This window comes from Macaca mulatta, chromosome 1 (assembly GCF_049350105.2).
Source record: "Macaca mulatta isolate MMU2019108-1 chromosome 1, T2T-MMU8v2.0, whole genome shotgun sequence".
Classification (NCBI taxonomy): Eukaryota; Metazoa; Chordata; class Mammalia; order Primates; family Cercopithecidae; genus Macaca; species Macaca mulatta.
In genome coordinates, this window is record NC_133406.1 from 147,657,308 (window position 1) to 147,671,963 (window position 14,656).

At 37.3% G+C, this 14,656-nt stretch overlaps 1 protein-coding gene across 7 annotated transcripts in view; it reads left to right on the top strand.

Annotated features, from left to right (window-relative positions):
- The window catches only part of EVI5 (ecotropic viral integration site 5), a 277,111-nt gene that overhangs the window by 125,421 nt on the left and 137,034 nt on the right, over nt 1-14,656 (top strand). For 3 of the 7 annotated variants that reach the window (XM_015144879.3, XM_077953015.1, XM_015144884.3), the window contains exons 11-13: nt 406-459; nt 2,947-2,979; nt 3,531-3,677. In XM_015144879.3, coding sequence (XP_015000365.1) covers nt 406-459; nt 2,947-2,979; nt 3,531-3,677 — 234 coding nt within the window. The remainder of the gene's footprint in view (nt 1-405; nt 460-2,946; nt 2,980-3,530; nt 3,678-14,656) is intronic. The other 4 variants (XM_077953006.1, XM_077953008.1, XM_077953009.1 and 1 more) reach the window with 2 other exon arrangements.

The window sequence follows — 14,656 nt, forward strand, 5'->3', positions numbered from 1 at the left end:
TATGTGTGTTTCATAAAGACAAGGTTTCACCCTGTTGCCCAGGCTCATCACCACCATTCCTGGCTAAAGTATGTGTGTGTGTGTGTGTGTGTGTGTGTGTGTGTGTGTGTGTGTGTAGTTTTCAGAGACGAGCTTTCACCATGTTGCTCAGGCTCATCTGGAACTCCTGAACTCAAGCCATCTGCCCGCCTTGGCCTCCCAAAGAGCTGGGATTACAGGCGTGAACCATGGTGCCCTGCCTTCTGTGTATTTCTTACTCTGAGTCTTTGACATTTGATAATGTAATCATCCCTTAGACTCCTTTCTTATTTATAAAAGGTAGTACGTTTTCAGGACTGTGATTTAGGAATCTTTTTTTTCCTCTCAAAAATGCTTGCAAATAAAACATTTTTTTTTTCTTGGCAGAGGTTACGCACAGAAAATAGACTTTTAAAACAGCGCATCGAGACATTAGAAAAAGTAAGTGACTACTTATGCAAGCTTCTGTTGAATGCCTAGTGTTTTTTCTGTATATTTATTAAAAATCCTCAAAAATTCTGGCACATGTCTCCTATGTTGTAGTATTGAATGCTTAGCTTGCTTACCTTACTATTTAGCCAGATAACTTGTTACTAATAAAAAATTGATCAGTTGTAGTGGTTCTTAAACTTTAATATTCAAGTTTTAACTGAGATTAAGAGTAACATATTGATACTATTTGTTTTCTTTACACATAATTTCTAAAAAGTATGTTCTTTTAGAATTTAGTTGGGAGTCCATTCTAATATAGCATTTTAAAGATGAGTTTCAAATGTTGCCCTGGACTTTCTAGCATATTGAACGTGGCGGTGATTCCTTTAAGGCCTAGGATTGCTTTTAGTTGAAGTGACTGACTGCTTCCTTACATAAAAATTCACTCTTATATTGATTTTCAACACAAAGGAATTGTGCATAAACTTTTAGTTCTTATAATTATTTTGGTATCTACTTGTTACATTTTCTGTTTTATACAGAATAACTGGGCAAATATGGAAATTTTGCATTATTTTTCATACTGTGCTTCTGATGAAAAATCTTTTGTAGTCATTTCAGATGCTATAAGAATGAATTGAGTAGTAAAAGTATGGTTTAAGAATTTCGTTTTATTAAAAGAAAGACATCTGAATTCACACTCTTTTGGTACTTTTTTCTTATTTTATTTTTTTGAGACAGAGTCTCGCTTTGTTGCCCAGGCTGGAGTGCAGTGGCTCAATCGTGGCTCACTGCAAGCTCCGCCTCCCAGGTTCAAGCGATTCTCCTGCCTCAGCCTCCCAAGTAGCTGGGATTACAGGCGTGCGCCACCACGCCTAGCTAATTTTTGTATTTTTAGTAGAGACGGGGTTTCACCATGTTGGCCAGGAATGGTCTTGATCTCCTGACCTTGTGATCTGCCTGCCTCGGCCTCCCAAAGTGCTGGGATTACAAGCATGAGCCACCGTGCCTGACCACTTTTTTCTTTCTTTAACTAGAGATGAGATTAAGTAGATTTAAACATACCCCTCATCATATTGCCAAGGATCTTAAAATCTTCCCTGAAAATCTACAGATAAATATTCAAGAAATAAATAAATGGAAATATGAATATTTTGTAGTATTTGTCATTGTTTGAAAAGTTTTGATGATTTCATATTAAATAGAAGTGCATAATAAGGACAGGATATTTATTACATGTCTGCCTTTGTTGGATAATAATTGCAGATACATCATATTAAGTCAAAAATAGTTTCCCTGTTTTTCTGTCATCATGTTAGGGTTGCTATGAGAATAATTCTACTTTTGGTGACTCCACAGGAAGATTGAGCTTGCTTTTAAGTTGTTTTAATTATATACTCGTTTTTCCCACTAAATATCTAGCTTACAATCAAATATGCGCGTCGTCTTGGTGTTTTTGTTTTTGTTTTTTTTTTAATCTTTGGAGTAAGACGTTTAAACCGGGAAAGCATTATAGTATTTCATCGAACCTTCGGAATGATAACAAGGCTGTAAGAAAATGTTAAGTTTGGATTTTGCTTCTAGAAAATTAAGTTCCTTTTTTTATTGGCTTAGATGGCCCAGGTGTGTCACTTAGCACTTAGAATTCTATAAATACTATGTATCAATTGAATTCTGTAATAAAAAGGTATACTTTCTCAGTTATTGCTAACGTTTAAGTTTAGCTCATTAATTTTATTTGTCATATTTTCCTTGCTTTGTTTCTTTGAAAGTTGCTGTTGTACAAATTGCTGTCACACTTTTTAAGTGGAATTGCTTACTCAAATTCCTTCTCCCTTTCATATAAGTGGGTTGACAATATGGATTAAGTCTAAAAGATGTAAATACATCAAGAAGAAGAAGAAATATTTGGCTGAGTGCAGTGGCTCACGCCTATGATCCCCACACTTTGGGAGGCTGAGGCAGGAGGATTGCGTAAGGCCAGGAGTTCAAGACTGGCCTGGGTAACATGGCTAGACTGTATCTCTACAAAAAATTTTAAAACTAGCTGGGCATGGTGGCACACACCTGTAGTCCTAGCTGCTGAGGAGGCTGAAGCAGAAGGATAAACTCCTTGAGCCGAGGAGTTGGTGGTTACAATGAGCTATGTGATCATACCATTGCATTCTAGCTTGGGTGAGACCCTGTCTCTATTAAACAAACAAACAAACAAACAGAAAACTGTGCTTGTTGCAGGTAATGAAAAACCGCTTGGACTTTGTGTTTGGTATCTTCAGGAAACACATGATTTTCAACCACCTATCCTTGTTTTTGTATATTTTTCTTAAGGTTTAAAAATAAAAACACATTCAGTAAAAAATGGTTTTAAAATGTAAATGTCCATTTCAATTAGCAATGAAAAGTAGATGGAATTTGCATATATTTGTTTCTTTTTTCCTAATTTTATCACTTTTATTTCTTTCTCTTATATTTCTATCTGAATTTTTCCTTTTGTAGGAAAGTGCTTCCTTGGCAGATAGATTGATACAGGTATAGTTTTTGTTTTGTTTTAGTTCTTTTAAACATCTTCTCTAACTTCTAAGGAAAGTCCTAAACCTCAAAATTCATATTTTAATGCATGCAATTTTACATGCGTTTTTCTAGAAATAATTTTTTGGGTGGTGTATGTGGGTATAAATTTAATTTTTTATAACAAAGTGTTATCTTGTTTTATTTTTGCACGTTTTAAAGCTAACCTTATTTTTTTAAGTATTTATTTCAAAGTGGCAATAAGTGGATTCTGTGAAATTAACTACTATTCATTGAAAATTTTAGTCCTGCATGTACAACTCAGTAATATTGCATGAATTAAATTGTTATTGACTGAAAGAAGAATTGTTCTTGTCAGGTGAAATTTTCATTTAGTTTCCCAAAATTTGCTGGAGCAATAACAAGCTGCTAGCTAATGATTACCTAGGCTGTTCTATTCGCTGAGGTGACTTTTTTTTTAACATGTCAAAGTAAATAACTAAACCTCACAAAGGCAGTCTTTCTTGAATCTATCCTAAATTGCTTTACACACAAAAAAATTATGTCCTAAGGGACAAGTGACAAGAGCCCAGGAGGCTGAGGAAAACTACCTCATAAAACGGGAGTTGGCCACCATCAAACAGCAGAGTGATGAGGCCAGTGCTAAGCTGGAGCAAGCTGAAAATACCATCAGGAAGCTCCAGCACCAACAACAATGGGTAAGGAGTCTGGTAGTGCTTTTCTCACCTTTCTCATCCCCCTTCCTTTCAATCTTTTTTTTTTTCTCATAGCACAGATTCTGTGCTGTTGTTTTAAATAACTTTGTTTTCAACTTTAATTGAACTTTTAAATTATACAATTTTATGTTCTGTGATATTTAGGGGTCTTATTGTGGCCTAAGGACTCCTGTTCTAATTTTTTTTCTGTCTACATAGTTTTGTTAGTAATAGGTAATATTTTCTTTCCTTACACTGTGTTTTAAGTAATGGTAAATAAGCAGTGTATGTCAGAATTGCTTTTAAGTTTTTAGAAATCTGTTTTCCTAATAGCTGTCATTTTGCTAACAGTAATTTTTAAATCCCAACTTCAGCTAGTTTTTGTTCATTGTGCAGATGAAATATTACCCAACACGCAGAATATATGTGGTTATCTCATTTAAAGCTTCGGCAATGTGGCAATTTGTGTCTTATGAAATACTGTTGCTTAGACTTCCTACATCAAGACATTGAATTATGGGTTAAGGTGTATGCCTTTATTTCAGAGGGAGAGAAGTTGCAAAGATGAAAAAGATTAACCCTTTAAAAATTATCTTAATTAACCTAGAGTGTGTTTCTAATTATCTTAATCAACCTAGGGTATGTACGAAACAACTACTAATTGTACATCTAGCCTCAGGTATCTTTTGCAGCTTAGACATTTTCCATTGGCAAATTCAGACTAGGGTGATCTTAATCAGGAATATGAGGGTAAAAGAAAAGCCAACTGTTTATCTTTGAAAACATATTATTTGTTGTTTCAGTTTTCTATCCTCAGGTAGGCACTACATTGTAATAAGTAAGCAGAAAAAGTTGTGTTAATCCTAGAACTCTATGCAGATCTGGAAGGCAAATAGAGTGACTGCAGAGTAGGACATTCTTTTTATTCAGTAAAATTAAGACACAGCATCATCATCTCAGTACAGAAAAATCAGAAAACCAAAAGCAAAAAGAAAAATTGGCAATTGAAGGAGCCATAAACGTCTTTTTTTTTTCTGTTATTGAAGATTGCTAAGAAAAATGAATAGGAGAGTGATAAAATAATACTAAAAAGAAGGGAACTCATATTTTGCTCCACTTTTGTATGAAATGTCAATAATATCAAAGCATTCAAAAGAAAAAACAATTGTGGAATTATGTTAGGAATTTACCTGAAATAAGTTACTTCAATGTGATTTTTTAAAGAAAACTAAGTATTGTTTGCATTTAGCATAAGCTACAGTCATAATACATTAGAATCATGAATTAAACTTTTTACATTGTTTTTCAAATATTGAGACCAATTGATAGATGTATATCAAAGGGATAGAATGCTGGTTGATAGTAAAAAATTTAACTTGGTAAGCAAACATAGCCAGAATAAAATGAATGAGCATATTACTGATAGAAAGTGAACATCTGTTGCTCAGTGTTTTGATTATAGCCTTCCCTAATATAACTTTATGAATTCTTCAAAGTTTCAGAATAAGGGTTTTAAATCTGTATTCCAGCAGGAGGTATTGAGTTACCAATATAAGCATCCACCACCACCACTCCCTACTGCCAAATAGTGGCAATTTATATGATATAAAGAGCTTTGGATTTTATTTATGGAACTAGATTCTAGTCCTGTTTTGCCAACTGTGTGATCTTGTATACTCAAAGACAGTTTTGTGTATGTGTGTGTGTGTGTGTGTGTGTGTGTGTTTGTTTTCCCCTAAATGATTAAATAGGGCTAGACCTTCTCAGGTAAATTATTACATAATTTACATGTAATAAAATTAATCAAATGTAAGTATGAAGCTTGATGTGTTGGAAATGTGTGTAGTTATGAAACACTACCGCAGTCAAAACAAGTAATATGTCTATCATTCCCTTTATGGTTCACCACCCCCCAACCCCAGCAACTTGTCTGCTTTCTTTCACTATAGTTTTACTCTTCTAGAATTTCAAATAAGTGGAGTTGTAAGGTATGTGACTTTTATGTCTGGCTTCTTTCACTTAGCATATCTATTTACTTTTTTGATGATTTTTGAAAGTTTTATTTTTAATTGACACATCAAATCAGAGTAATTAGCTAACACATTGATTGCCTCAAACATTTATTTCTTTGTGGTGAGAATATTCAAAATCCACTCTTCTAGCTATTTTCAAATATACATTATTGTTAACTATAGTCACTCTACTGTGCAATGTAACACCAGAATTTATTATTCCTATCTAACTGTAACTTCGTACCTGTCGACCATTCTCTTCCCATCATCATATTCCCAATCCCCTCCCTAGTCCCTAGTAACCACTATTCTATTCTGTTTCTATGAGATCAGCTTTTTTAGATTCCACATATGAGTGAGATCATGTGGTATTTGTCTTTCTGTGTCTGGCTCATTTCACTTAACATAATATCTTCCAGGTTCATCCATGTTGTCACAAATGACAATTTCATTTTTTTAAAATGGCTGAATAGTGTTATTTTTATACATTTAGGGGATCCAAGTGCATTTTGTTACATGGATATGTTTCCTAGTAGTGGAGTCTGGGGCTTTTAGTGTAACCATCAGCTGAATAGTATGCATTGTATCCATGAGTTAATTTCTCATTCCTCACCCCTTCTCACCCTCTTACCTTTCTGAGTCTCCAGTGTCTATTATTCTATGCTCTATGTCCATGTGTATACATTATTTATTTCTTATTTATAAGCGACAGTATGCAATATTTGACTTTCTGAGTTATTTTACTTAAGATAATATCCTCGGCCGGGCGCGGTGGCTCAAGCCTGTAATCCCAGCACTTTGGGAGGCCGAGGCGGGTGGATCACGAGGTCAGGAGATCGAGACCATCCTGGCTAACATGGTGAAACCCCGTCTCTACTAAAAATACAAAAAACTAGCCGAGCGTGGTGGCGGGCGCCTGTAGTCCCAGCTACTCGGAGGCTGAGGCAGGAGAATGGCGTGAACCTGGGAGGCGGAGCTTGCGGAGCTTGCAGTGAGCCAAGATCGCGCCACTGCACTCCAGCCTGGGTGACACAGCGCGAGACTCCGTCTCAAAAAAAAAAAAAAAAAAAAGATAATATCCTCTAGTTTTATCCATGTTGCTGCAGAAGACATAATTTCATTCTTTTTAATGGCTGAGTAATATTTCATGGTGTATATACACACCATTTTTTTGTATTCAGTCATCCATCAGTGGATACTTAGGTTGATTCCATATCTTTGCTATTGTGAATAAATCTACGAGAAATGTATGAGTACAGGTATCTTTGATATAATGATTTTTCCTTTGGGTAGATACCCAGTAGTAGGATTGCTGGATTGAATGGCAGTTCTGTTTTTAGTTCTTTGAGAAATCTCCATACCATTTGTCATACAGGTTGTACTAATTTCCATTCCCACCAGTAGTGTATATGTGTCCTCTTTTTTCCACATCCTCACCAATATCTGTTATTTTCTGACTTTTTAATAGCCATTCTGACTGGTGTGAGATGGTATTGCATTGTGGTTTGAATTTTAATTTATCTGATGATTAGTGATGTTGAGCATTTTTTTTCATATGTTTGTTAGCCATTTGTATGTCTTCTTTTGAAAAACATCTGTTCATGGCCTTTGCTCACTTTTTAATGAAGTGTTTTTTTGTTTTTGTTTTTGTTTTTGTTTTTTTCCTGTTGAGTTGTTTGAGTTCCTTGTAGATTCTGGATATTTGTCCTTTGTCTTATGTATAGTTTGCAAATATTTTCTCCCATTCTGTAGGTTGTCTTTTCACTCTGTTGATTATTCCTTTTGCTGTGCAGAAGCTTTGTAGTTTAATTAAGTCCCATTTGTCTATTTTTGTTTTTGTTGCATTTGCTTTCGAGGTCTTAGTCATGAATTCTTTGCCTAGGCCAATCAGCAGATAGGTTCTCCCCAGGTTTTCTTCTACACTTTTAAAAATTTCGGGTCTTACGTTTAAGTCTTTAATCCATATTTTCTTCCTTCTCTTTAATCCATCTTGAGTTAATTTTGTAAATGATGAGAGATATGAATCCAATTTCATTCTTCTTGATATGGCTAATTTTCCCAGCAACATTTATTGAATAGGGTGTCCTTTTCTCAGTGTATGTTTCTATCAACTTTGTTGAAGATCTGGAGGCTGTAGGTATGTGCATTTATTTCTGGTTTTCTGTTCTGTTTCATTGATCTGTGTGTCTGTTTTTAAACCAGTACCATGCTGTTTTGGTTACGATAGCCTTGTAGTATAATTTGAAGTTAAGTAATGCAATACCTCCAGTATTGTTCTTTCTACCTAGGATTGCGTTGGCTGTTTTGGGTCTTTTTTGGTCTCATACGAATTTTAGGATTTTTTTTTTCTAACTCTGTGAAAACAGACATTGGTATTTTTATAGGAAATACATTGACTCTGTGTAGACTGCTTTGGGCAGTATGGTCATTTTAATGACATTGATGCTTCCAATCCATGAGCATGGAATATTTTTTTCCATTTGTTTGTGTCATCCGCAATGTATTTCATCAGTATTTTGAAGTTTTCCTTGCAAAGATCTTTCACCTCCTTGGTTAACTGTATTCCCAGGTATTTAAATTTTTTTGTAGCTGTTGTCAATGGAATTTACTTCTAGATTTGTATCTCAGCTTGATTGTTATTGGTGTACAGAAATGTTACTGATTTTGTGCATTGATTTTCTGAAACTTTAATGAATCCATTTATCAAATCTAAGAGCCTTTTGGAGGGATCTCTAGGCTTTTCTAGGTATAAGATTGTAACATCAGCAAACAGATAATTTGAGTTCCTCTTTTCCAGTTTGAATATCTTTATTTCTTTCTCTTTCCTGGTTGCTCTGGCTAAGACTGTTAGTACTATTTTGAGTAAGAGTGGTGAAAGTAAGCATCCTTTGTCTTGTTCTAGATCTTAGAGGAGTGCTTTCAACTTTTCCCCAATCATTATGATGTTGACTGTGGGTTTTTTTCATATGGTTTTTGTTATTTTCAGGTATATTCCTTCAATGCCTATGATATGGCTTGGATCTTCCTTCTAGATTTCATGTTGAGATGTAATCCTCATTATTGGAGGTGGTTCCTGGTGGGATGTGTTTGGATCATGGGGGCAAAGACCTCATGGCTTGGTGCTGTCCTCATATGAGTGAGTCCTTGTGAAATCAGGTTATTTAAGACTGTATGGCAACCCCCACCCCTACTCTCTCTTGCTCCCACTCTCACTGTGTGATGTGCCTGCTCCTGCTTCGTCTTCCTCCGTGAGTAAAAGCCTTCCCAGAAATAAATGCCAGTGCCATGCTTCCTGTACAGCTTGCAAAACCATGAGCCAGTTAAACCTCTTTTCTTAATAAATTACCCAGCCTCAGGTATTTCTTTATAACAATGCAAGGAGAACCTAGATTTTTTAGGTTTTTTTGTTTGTTTGTTTGCTTGTTTGAAACAGGATCTCACTCTGTCACCTAGGCTGAAGTACAGTGGCACAGTCGTGGCTCACTGTAGCCTCAACCTCCCAGGTTCAAGTGATCCTCCTGCTTTAGCCTCCTGAGTAACTGGGACTACAAGCACAGACCACCATGCCTCACTAATTTTTGAATTTTTTGTAGAGATGGGTTTTCACCATGTTACCCAGACTGGCCTTGAACTCCTGGGCTCAAGCGATCCACCTGCCTTGGCCTCTCAAAGTGCTGGGATTACAGGCATGGGCTGATGTACCTGGCCTATGTTTGGTTTTTGTTTGGTTGGGGTTTTTTTGTTTTTAATCATGAAGAGATGCTGAATTTTATCAAGTGCTTTTTCTGCATCTGTTGAGATGATCATACGGTTTTTGTTTTTAGTTCTGTTTTTGTGGCGAATCACAGTTTTTGATTTATTTGTGTTGAACAATCTTTGTATTCCTGCAATATAACCCACTTGATTGTGGTATATTATCTTCATGATGTGCTGCTGGATTTGGTTTGCTAGGATCTTGTTGAGGATTTTTGCATCTGTGTTCGTCAGAGATATTGGTCTGTAGTTTTTGTTCTTTTGTGGATCCTTCCCTGATATCAAGGTGATGCTGGTTTCATAGAATGAGTTACGGAGGAGTCCCTCCTCGATGTTTTTTGGAAGAGTTTCAGGAGAGTTGGTACTAATTCTTCATTGTATGTATGGTAGAATTTGACTGTGAATTCATCTGATCCTGGGCTTCTTGTTCTTGTTTGGAGATTTGTTTTCACTGATTTAATTGCACTACTCATTATTAGTCTTTTTAGGATTTCTAGTCTTTTTAGGATTTCCTAGTTCAGCCTTAGAAAGTTTTATGTTTCCAGGGATTTATCCCTTTCTTCTAGATTTTCTAGTGTGAGTGTAGAGATTTTCATAGTAGTCTGTGTTCTTTTGTATTTCTGTGTTATCAGTTGTAATGTCTCCTTTTTCATTTCCGATCACTTGTTTATTTGAGTCTTCTCTCTTTTCTTGGTTAGTTGAGCAGTATATTGATTTTGTTTATTTTTTTCAAAGAACCCACTTTTCATTTCTTTGATCCTTAGTATTTTTGTTGTTCTTCTTCTCAATTTCCTTTAGTTCTGCTGTGATCTTTGTTATTTGTATTCTCTTGCTTGCTTTGGGTTCTTGTTTTTCTAGTTCTTGAGGTACGATGCCAGGTTGTTAATTTGTGATCTTTCTGGTTATTTTTTATGTAGGCATATAATGCTGCAAACTTCCCACTTGGTGCTGCTTTTGCTGTATCCCAGAGGTTTTTGTATGTTGTGTCTCCATGGTCATTTGTGTCAAAAAATTTTTAGATTTCTATTTTAATTTTGTTGCTGACCCAAAGATGATTTGGGAGCAGGTTAACTTTTATGTATTTGTATAGTTTTGAGAGTTCTTCTTGGAATAAATTTCTAGTTACATTCCACTGTGGTCCAAGAAGATACTTGATATGATTTTGATTTTTAAAAATTTATTGAGACTTGTTTCATGGGCTAAAATATAGTCTGTCTTAGAGAACATTTCATGTGCTGTTAAGAAGAATGTATATTCTATGGTTGTTGAATAGAAGGTTCTATAAATGTCTATTAGAGTCCAATTTATGTCCAGTGTTTCTTTGTTGATTTCCTGTCTCAGTGATTTTTAATGCTGTCATTGGGATGTTGAAGTCCTTCTCTATTATTGTATTGCTGTCTCTTTTCTTAGATAGTTTTTCTTTGGTTTTCTTTTCTTTTTCTTTTTATTTATTTTTGTTTCCAAGGCACTGTCTCAGGATGTCCTGAGAACATGTGCCCCAGTAGTAGTTGTCTTATGAATCTGGGTACCTCCTATATCAGGTACATATATATTTAGGATTGTTGTATCTTCCTGTTGACTTTGTCCCATTACCATTTTAAAATGACCATGTCTTTTTTCACTGTTGTTGATTTAAAGTCTGTTTTATCTGATATAAATGTAGCTACTCCTGCTTGCTTTTGGTTTCTGTTGGTGTGGAATATCATTTTCCACCCTTTTTCCTTCAGTCTGTGTTAGGTGGGTTTCTTGTAAGCAGCATATTACTGGATCATCCTTTTAATAAGACCTGTAAGTTTTATGCTTTTGTCTGTTTTTATGATGTTGAGTATTGATCTTTTGTTTACATGATTAGAACTCCCTTGTGCATTTCTTGTAAGACTGGTCTAATGGTGATGAATTACCTTAGCATTTGCTTGTCTGGGAAAGACTTTTCCTCCTTCATTTATGAAGCTTATTCTAGCAGGATGAAAAATTCATGGTTGACAGGTTTTTTTTTTTTCTTTAATAAGTCTGAAATGGGATTGTGATTTTTTTTTTCTGGGTTGTAAAGTTTCTGCCAATATGTCCACTGTTAGTCTGATGGGATTTCCTTTATTGGTGATTAGACACCTTTCTCTTGCTGATTTGAAGATTTTTTTTTCCTTCATGTTGTCATTAGTCTGCTGACTATATGTGTTGGTGAAGTCCTTCTTGAACTGTATTTTCCTAGAGTTCTCTGAGCATCTTCTATTTGGATGTCTAAATCTCTAGCAAGATTAGGGAGTTTTCCTCAGTTACTTCCTCAGATAGGTTTTCCAAACTTTTTGCCTTTTCTTCTCCCTCAGGAATACCTGTAACTTGTAGGTTTAGACATTTTATATAGCCCCTATACTTCTCAAAGGCTTTATTCATTTTTGAAAATTATTTTTTCTTTATTTTTGTCTGACTGGACTAATTCAATAGACCTGTCTTTAAGCTCTGAGATTCTTTTTTCTCCTGGGTTTAGTCTGTTAAAGTTTTACCTGCATTTTATAATTTCTTCAATGAATTTTTCTTTTCCAGACTTGATTTTCAGATTTCTTGGTGTTGATTTTCAACTTTCTCTTAGATCTCATCGAACTTCTTGGAAATCAGTATTTTTAATTCTTTATATATGGTATTTCAAAGATTTCATTTTGGTTGTGATCCATTGCTAGAGATTTAATGTGATCTTTTGAGGGCGTCATAACACTGTTTTTATACTTCCAGAATTGTTTGGCTGTTTCCTTCTCGTATGGAGAAACTGCCTTTTTCTTCTTATTTTGAATTTACTTTCATTTGGATAGGAATTTTTTTCCTCTGAAGGATGTAACTGTAATGTATGTTCTGGGTGCTTCCTTGGCAGAAACTCTGTATGAGTTCTTTGAACATAGATAGCCTTTGTGTGGTGGTTTTCTCAAATGCTAGTTGTAGTAGCAGTGTACTGGGTGCGTGAGCAGTATCACAGCTTCCTGCAGGGCTGGGATGGCGGAAGTCTCAAGAATCTTATCTCATTTCCCAGCACTGTGCACTTGTGTCAGCAGGTTTTCTACTGGATTGTACATTTCAACCTTCAGGAAAGGTGGCGGTGGTCGTGGGTAAGAGCCTGCTGCAACAGAAGCAGATGGGCAGGTGCTTGATCTTTGTTTACTGGGGGAAGTTCTCTGTTGCTTCAGGCAATGGGCTGGGCTGCGGAATGTACAGTGGCCTGAGCTCTCTGCTCACCCCCTAGCTGGGGACAAGTCAGGGCAGAGATGGAAAGCTAAGCCTTCCCTTGGATTCCCCAATGGCAAGCACAAGCAGCAGCCCTGAGGGGGCGGCAGGGAAGCTCCTGGTAAGTACACTGAGGTCTCTGCAGAGAGGCAGGTAGGTACCCTAGCTCCATAGCCTGGGCAGGCAGGAATGTAATCTCCCTCCCTGTCATGCCCCTGTCCCCATACTCAGAACACTCAAATTGGTCAGACACCACTGTCTTATCTCTAGGCTGCAATGTACCTGAGAGCCTTAAAAGGTGACTGCCCATGGCTTGCTGCCAGAATGTCTTTGTTTTGGAGTCTTCTCCCTCAATTCAGAACACACAGCTTTTTGACTCTTCTTCTCTCCCTTGCAGGAACGCTGCTGCTCTCTATGGAGAGGGGGAGGGGGTCCCACCTTTTGGGCAAGCTTAGATAGGGTGGACTGATTGCCAGTAAGACCACAGTCACCCCTGTCTGCCCCAGAAAGTCTGTCCTCTGATGCACCCATGCCAGTTTCCTGTGGGGTCAGCCATGGCTATGCCTACAGCAGTGGGGGTGGGAAGGAGTCCCCATCTCCATGCCTGGGTCTGAGCACTGAAACCAGGTTGGCCCCCAGGATGAAATCATACTTGAAAAGTTTTGTAGAGCCAAGCACAGTGCCCACATTTTTGCTGGAAACAGCACACTCACTCATAGTCCATAGGTGGTGAGCTCTTGGGCACAGGAAAGTATGTGTTCTAGTTTTCTTTGTCCCAGTGACCGCTCCCTTGGTGTGCAATACTTGTTCTTCTCTTCAGGGCAGCACTTGCCGAGGAACCCTGCGACTCCCTTGGTCCAGCCATCCCTTTGCTGCTGCCACAATTTGAGCAGATGCCAAGGAATGTCTATGGGGTTTTAGTGATGTGGAGACACAAAGGCTGAGGTTCCCTGGGCAGGACACAGACCCCTGATGGCTGTGCTCCCAGTATAGCACCCTATCGCAGCCTTTCAAGTCTGGGGGCAGAGTGAGCAACCCAGTGCAAGTTGGTAATCTGGTGCAGTGCCCTCAAGAAGTCCCCAGATCACTGCCCACACCAGTGTTTGAGTTTCTGGGAGGTGGAGCTCTCTGACAGTTCAGATACCAGTGGTTTGTCACAGGGGAAAGAGGAGCCCAAACACTCCCACCTACCCTTTTGACTAGATACCAAGTCCCTCGGGGTTCCTAGCAGATCTCTGCCAGCCTCTTGCTTCCGTCCTTTTCTGTGCCCCAGCTGCTTCTCATGAGTTCTCTACTAGCCTCCAGCATTCTCTGCTTGTTAGTCTATTCACGTTTTGGTTATTCACTTGTAACTTTGGTTCTTCTTTCTAAAGAGAACTGGCATTGGACACCTCTAGTCATTCATCTTGAACCCTCTCCCCAAGAATAGTATTTGTGCATACACACCACATTTCCCTTATCCATTTGTCTGTTGATGGATATTTAGGTTGATTCCATATCTTAGCTCTTGTGAGTCGTGTTGCAATAAATGTGGGAGTACAGATAACCCTTTTTTTTAATTTTTTTAATTTATTTTTTATTTTTTTTTTTAAATTTATTTATTATTATTATACTTTAAGTTGTAGGGTACATGTGCATAACGTGCAGGTTTGTTACATATGTATACTTGTGCCATGTTGGTGTGCTGCACCCATCAACTCGTCATTTACATCAGGTATAACTCCCAATGCAATCCCTCCCCCCTCCCCCCTCCCCATGATAGGCCCCTGTGTGTGATGTTCCCCTTCCTGAGTCCAAGTGATCTCATCGATCAGTTCCCACCTATGAGTGAGAACATGCGGTGTTTGGTTTTCTGTTCTTGTGATAGTTTGCTAAGAATGATGGTTTCCAGCTGCATCCATGTCCCTACAAAGGACACAAACTCATCCTTTTTGATGGCTGCATAGTATTCCATGGTGTATATGTGCCACATTTTCTTAATCCAATCTGTCACTGATGGACATTTGG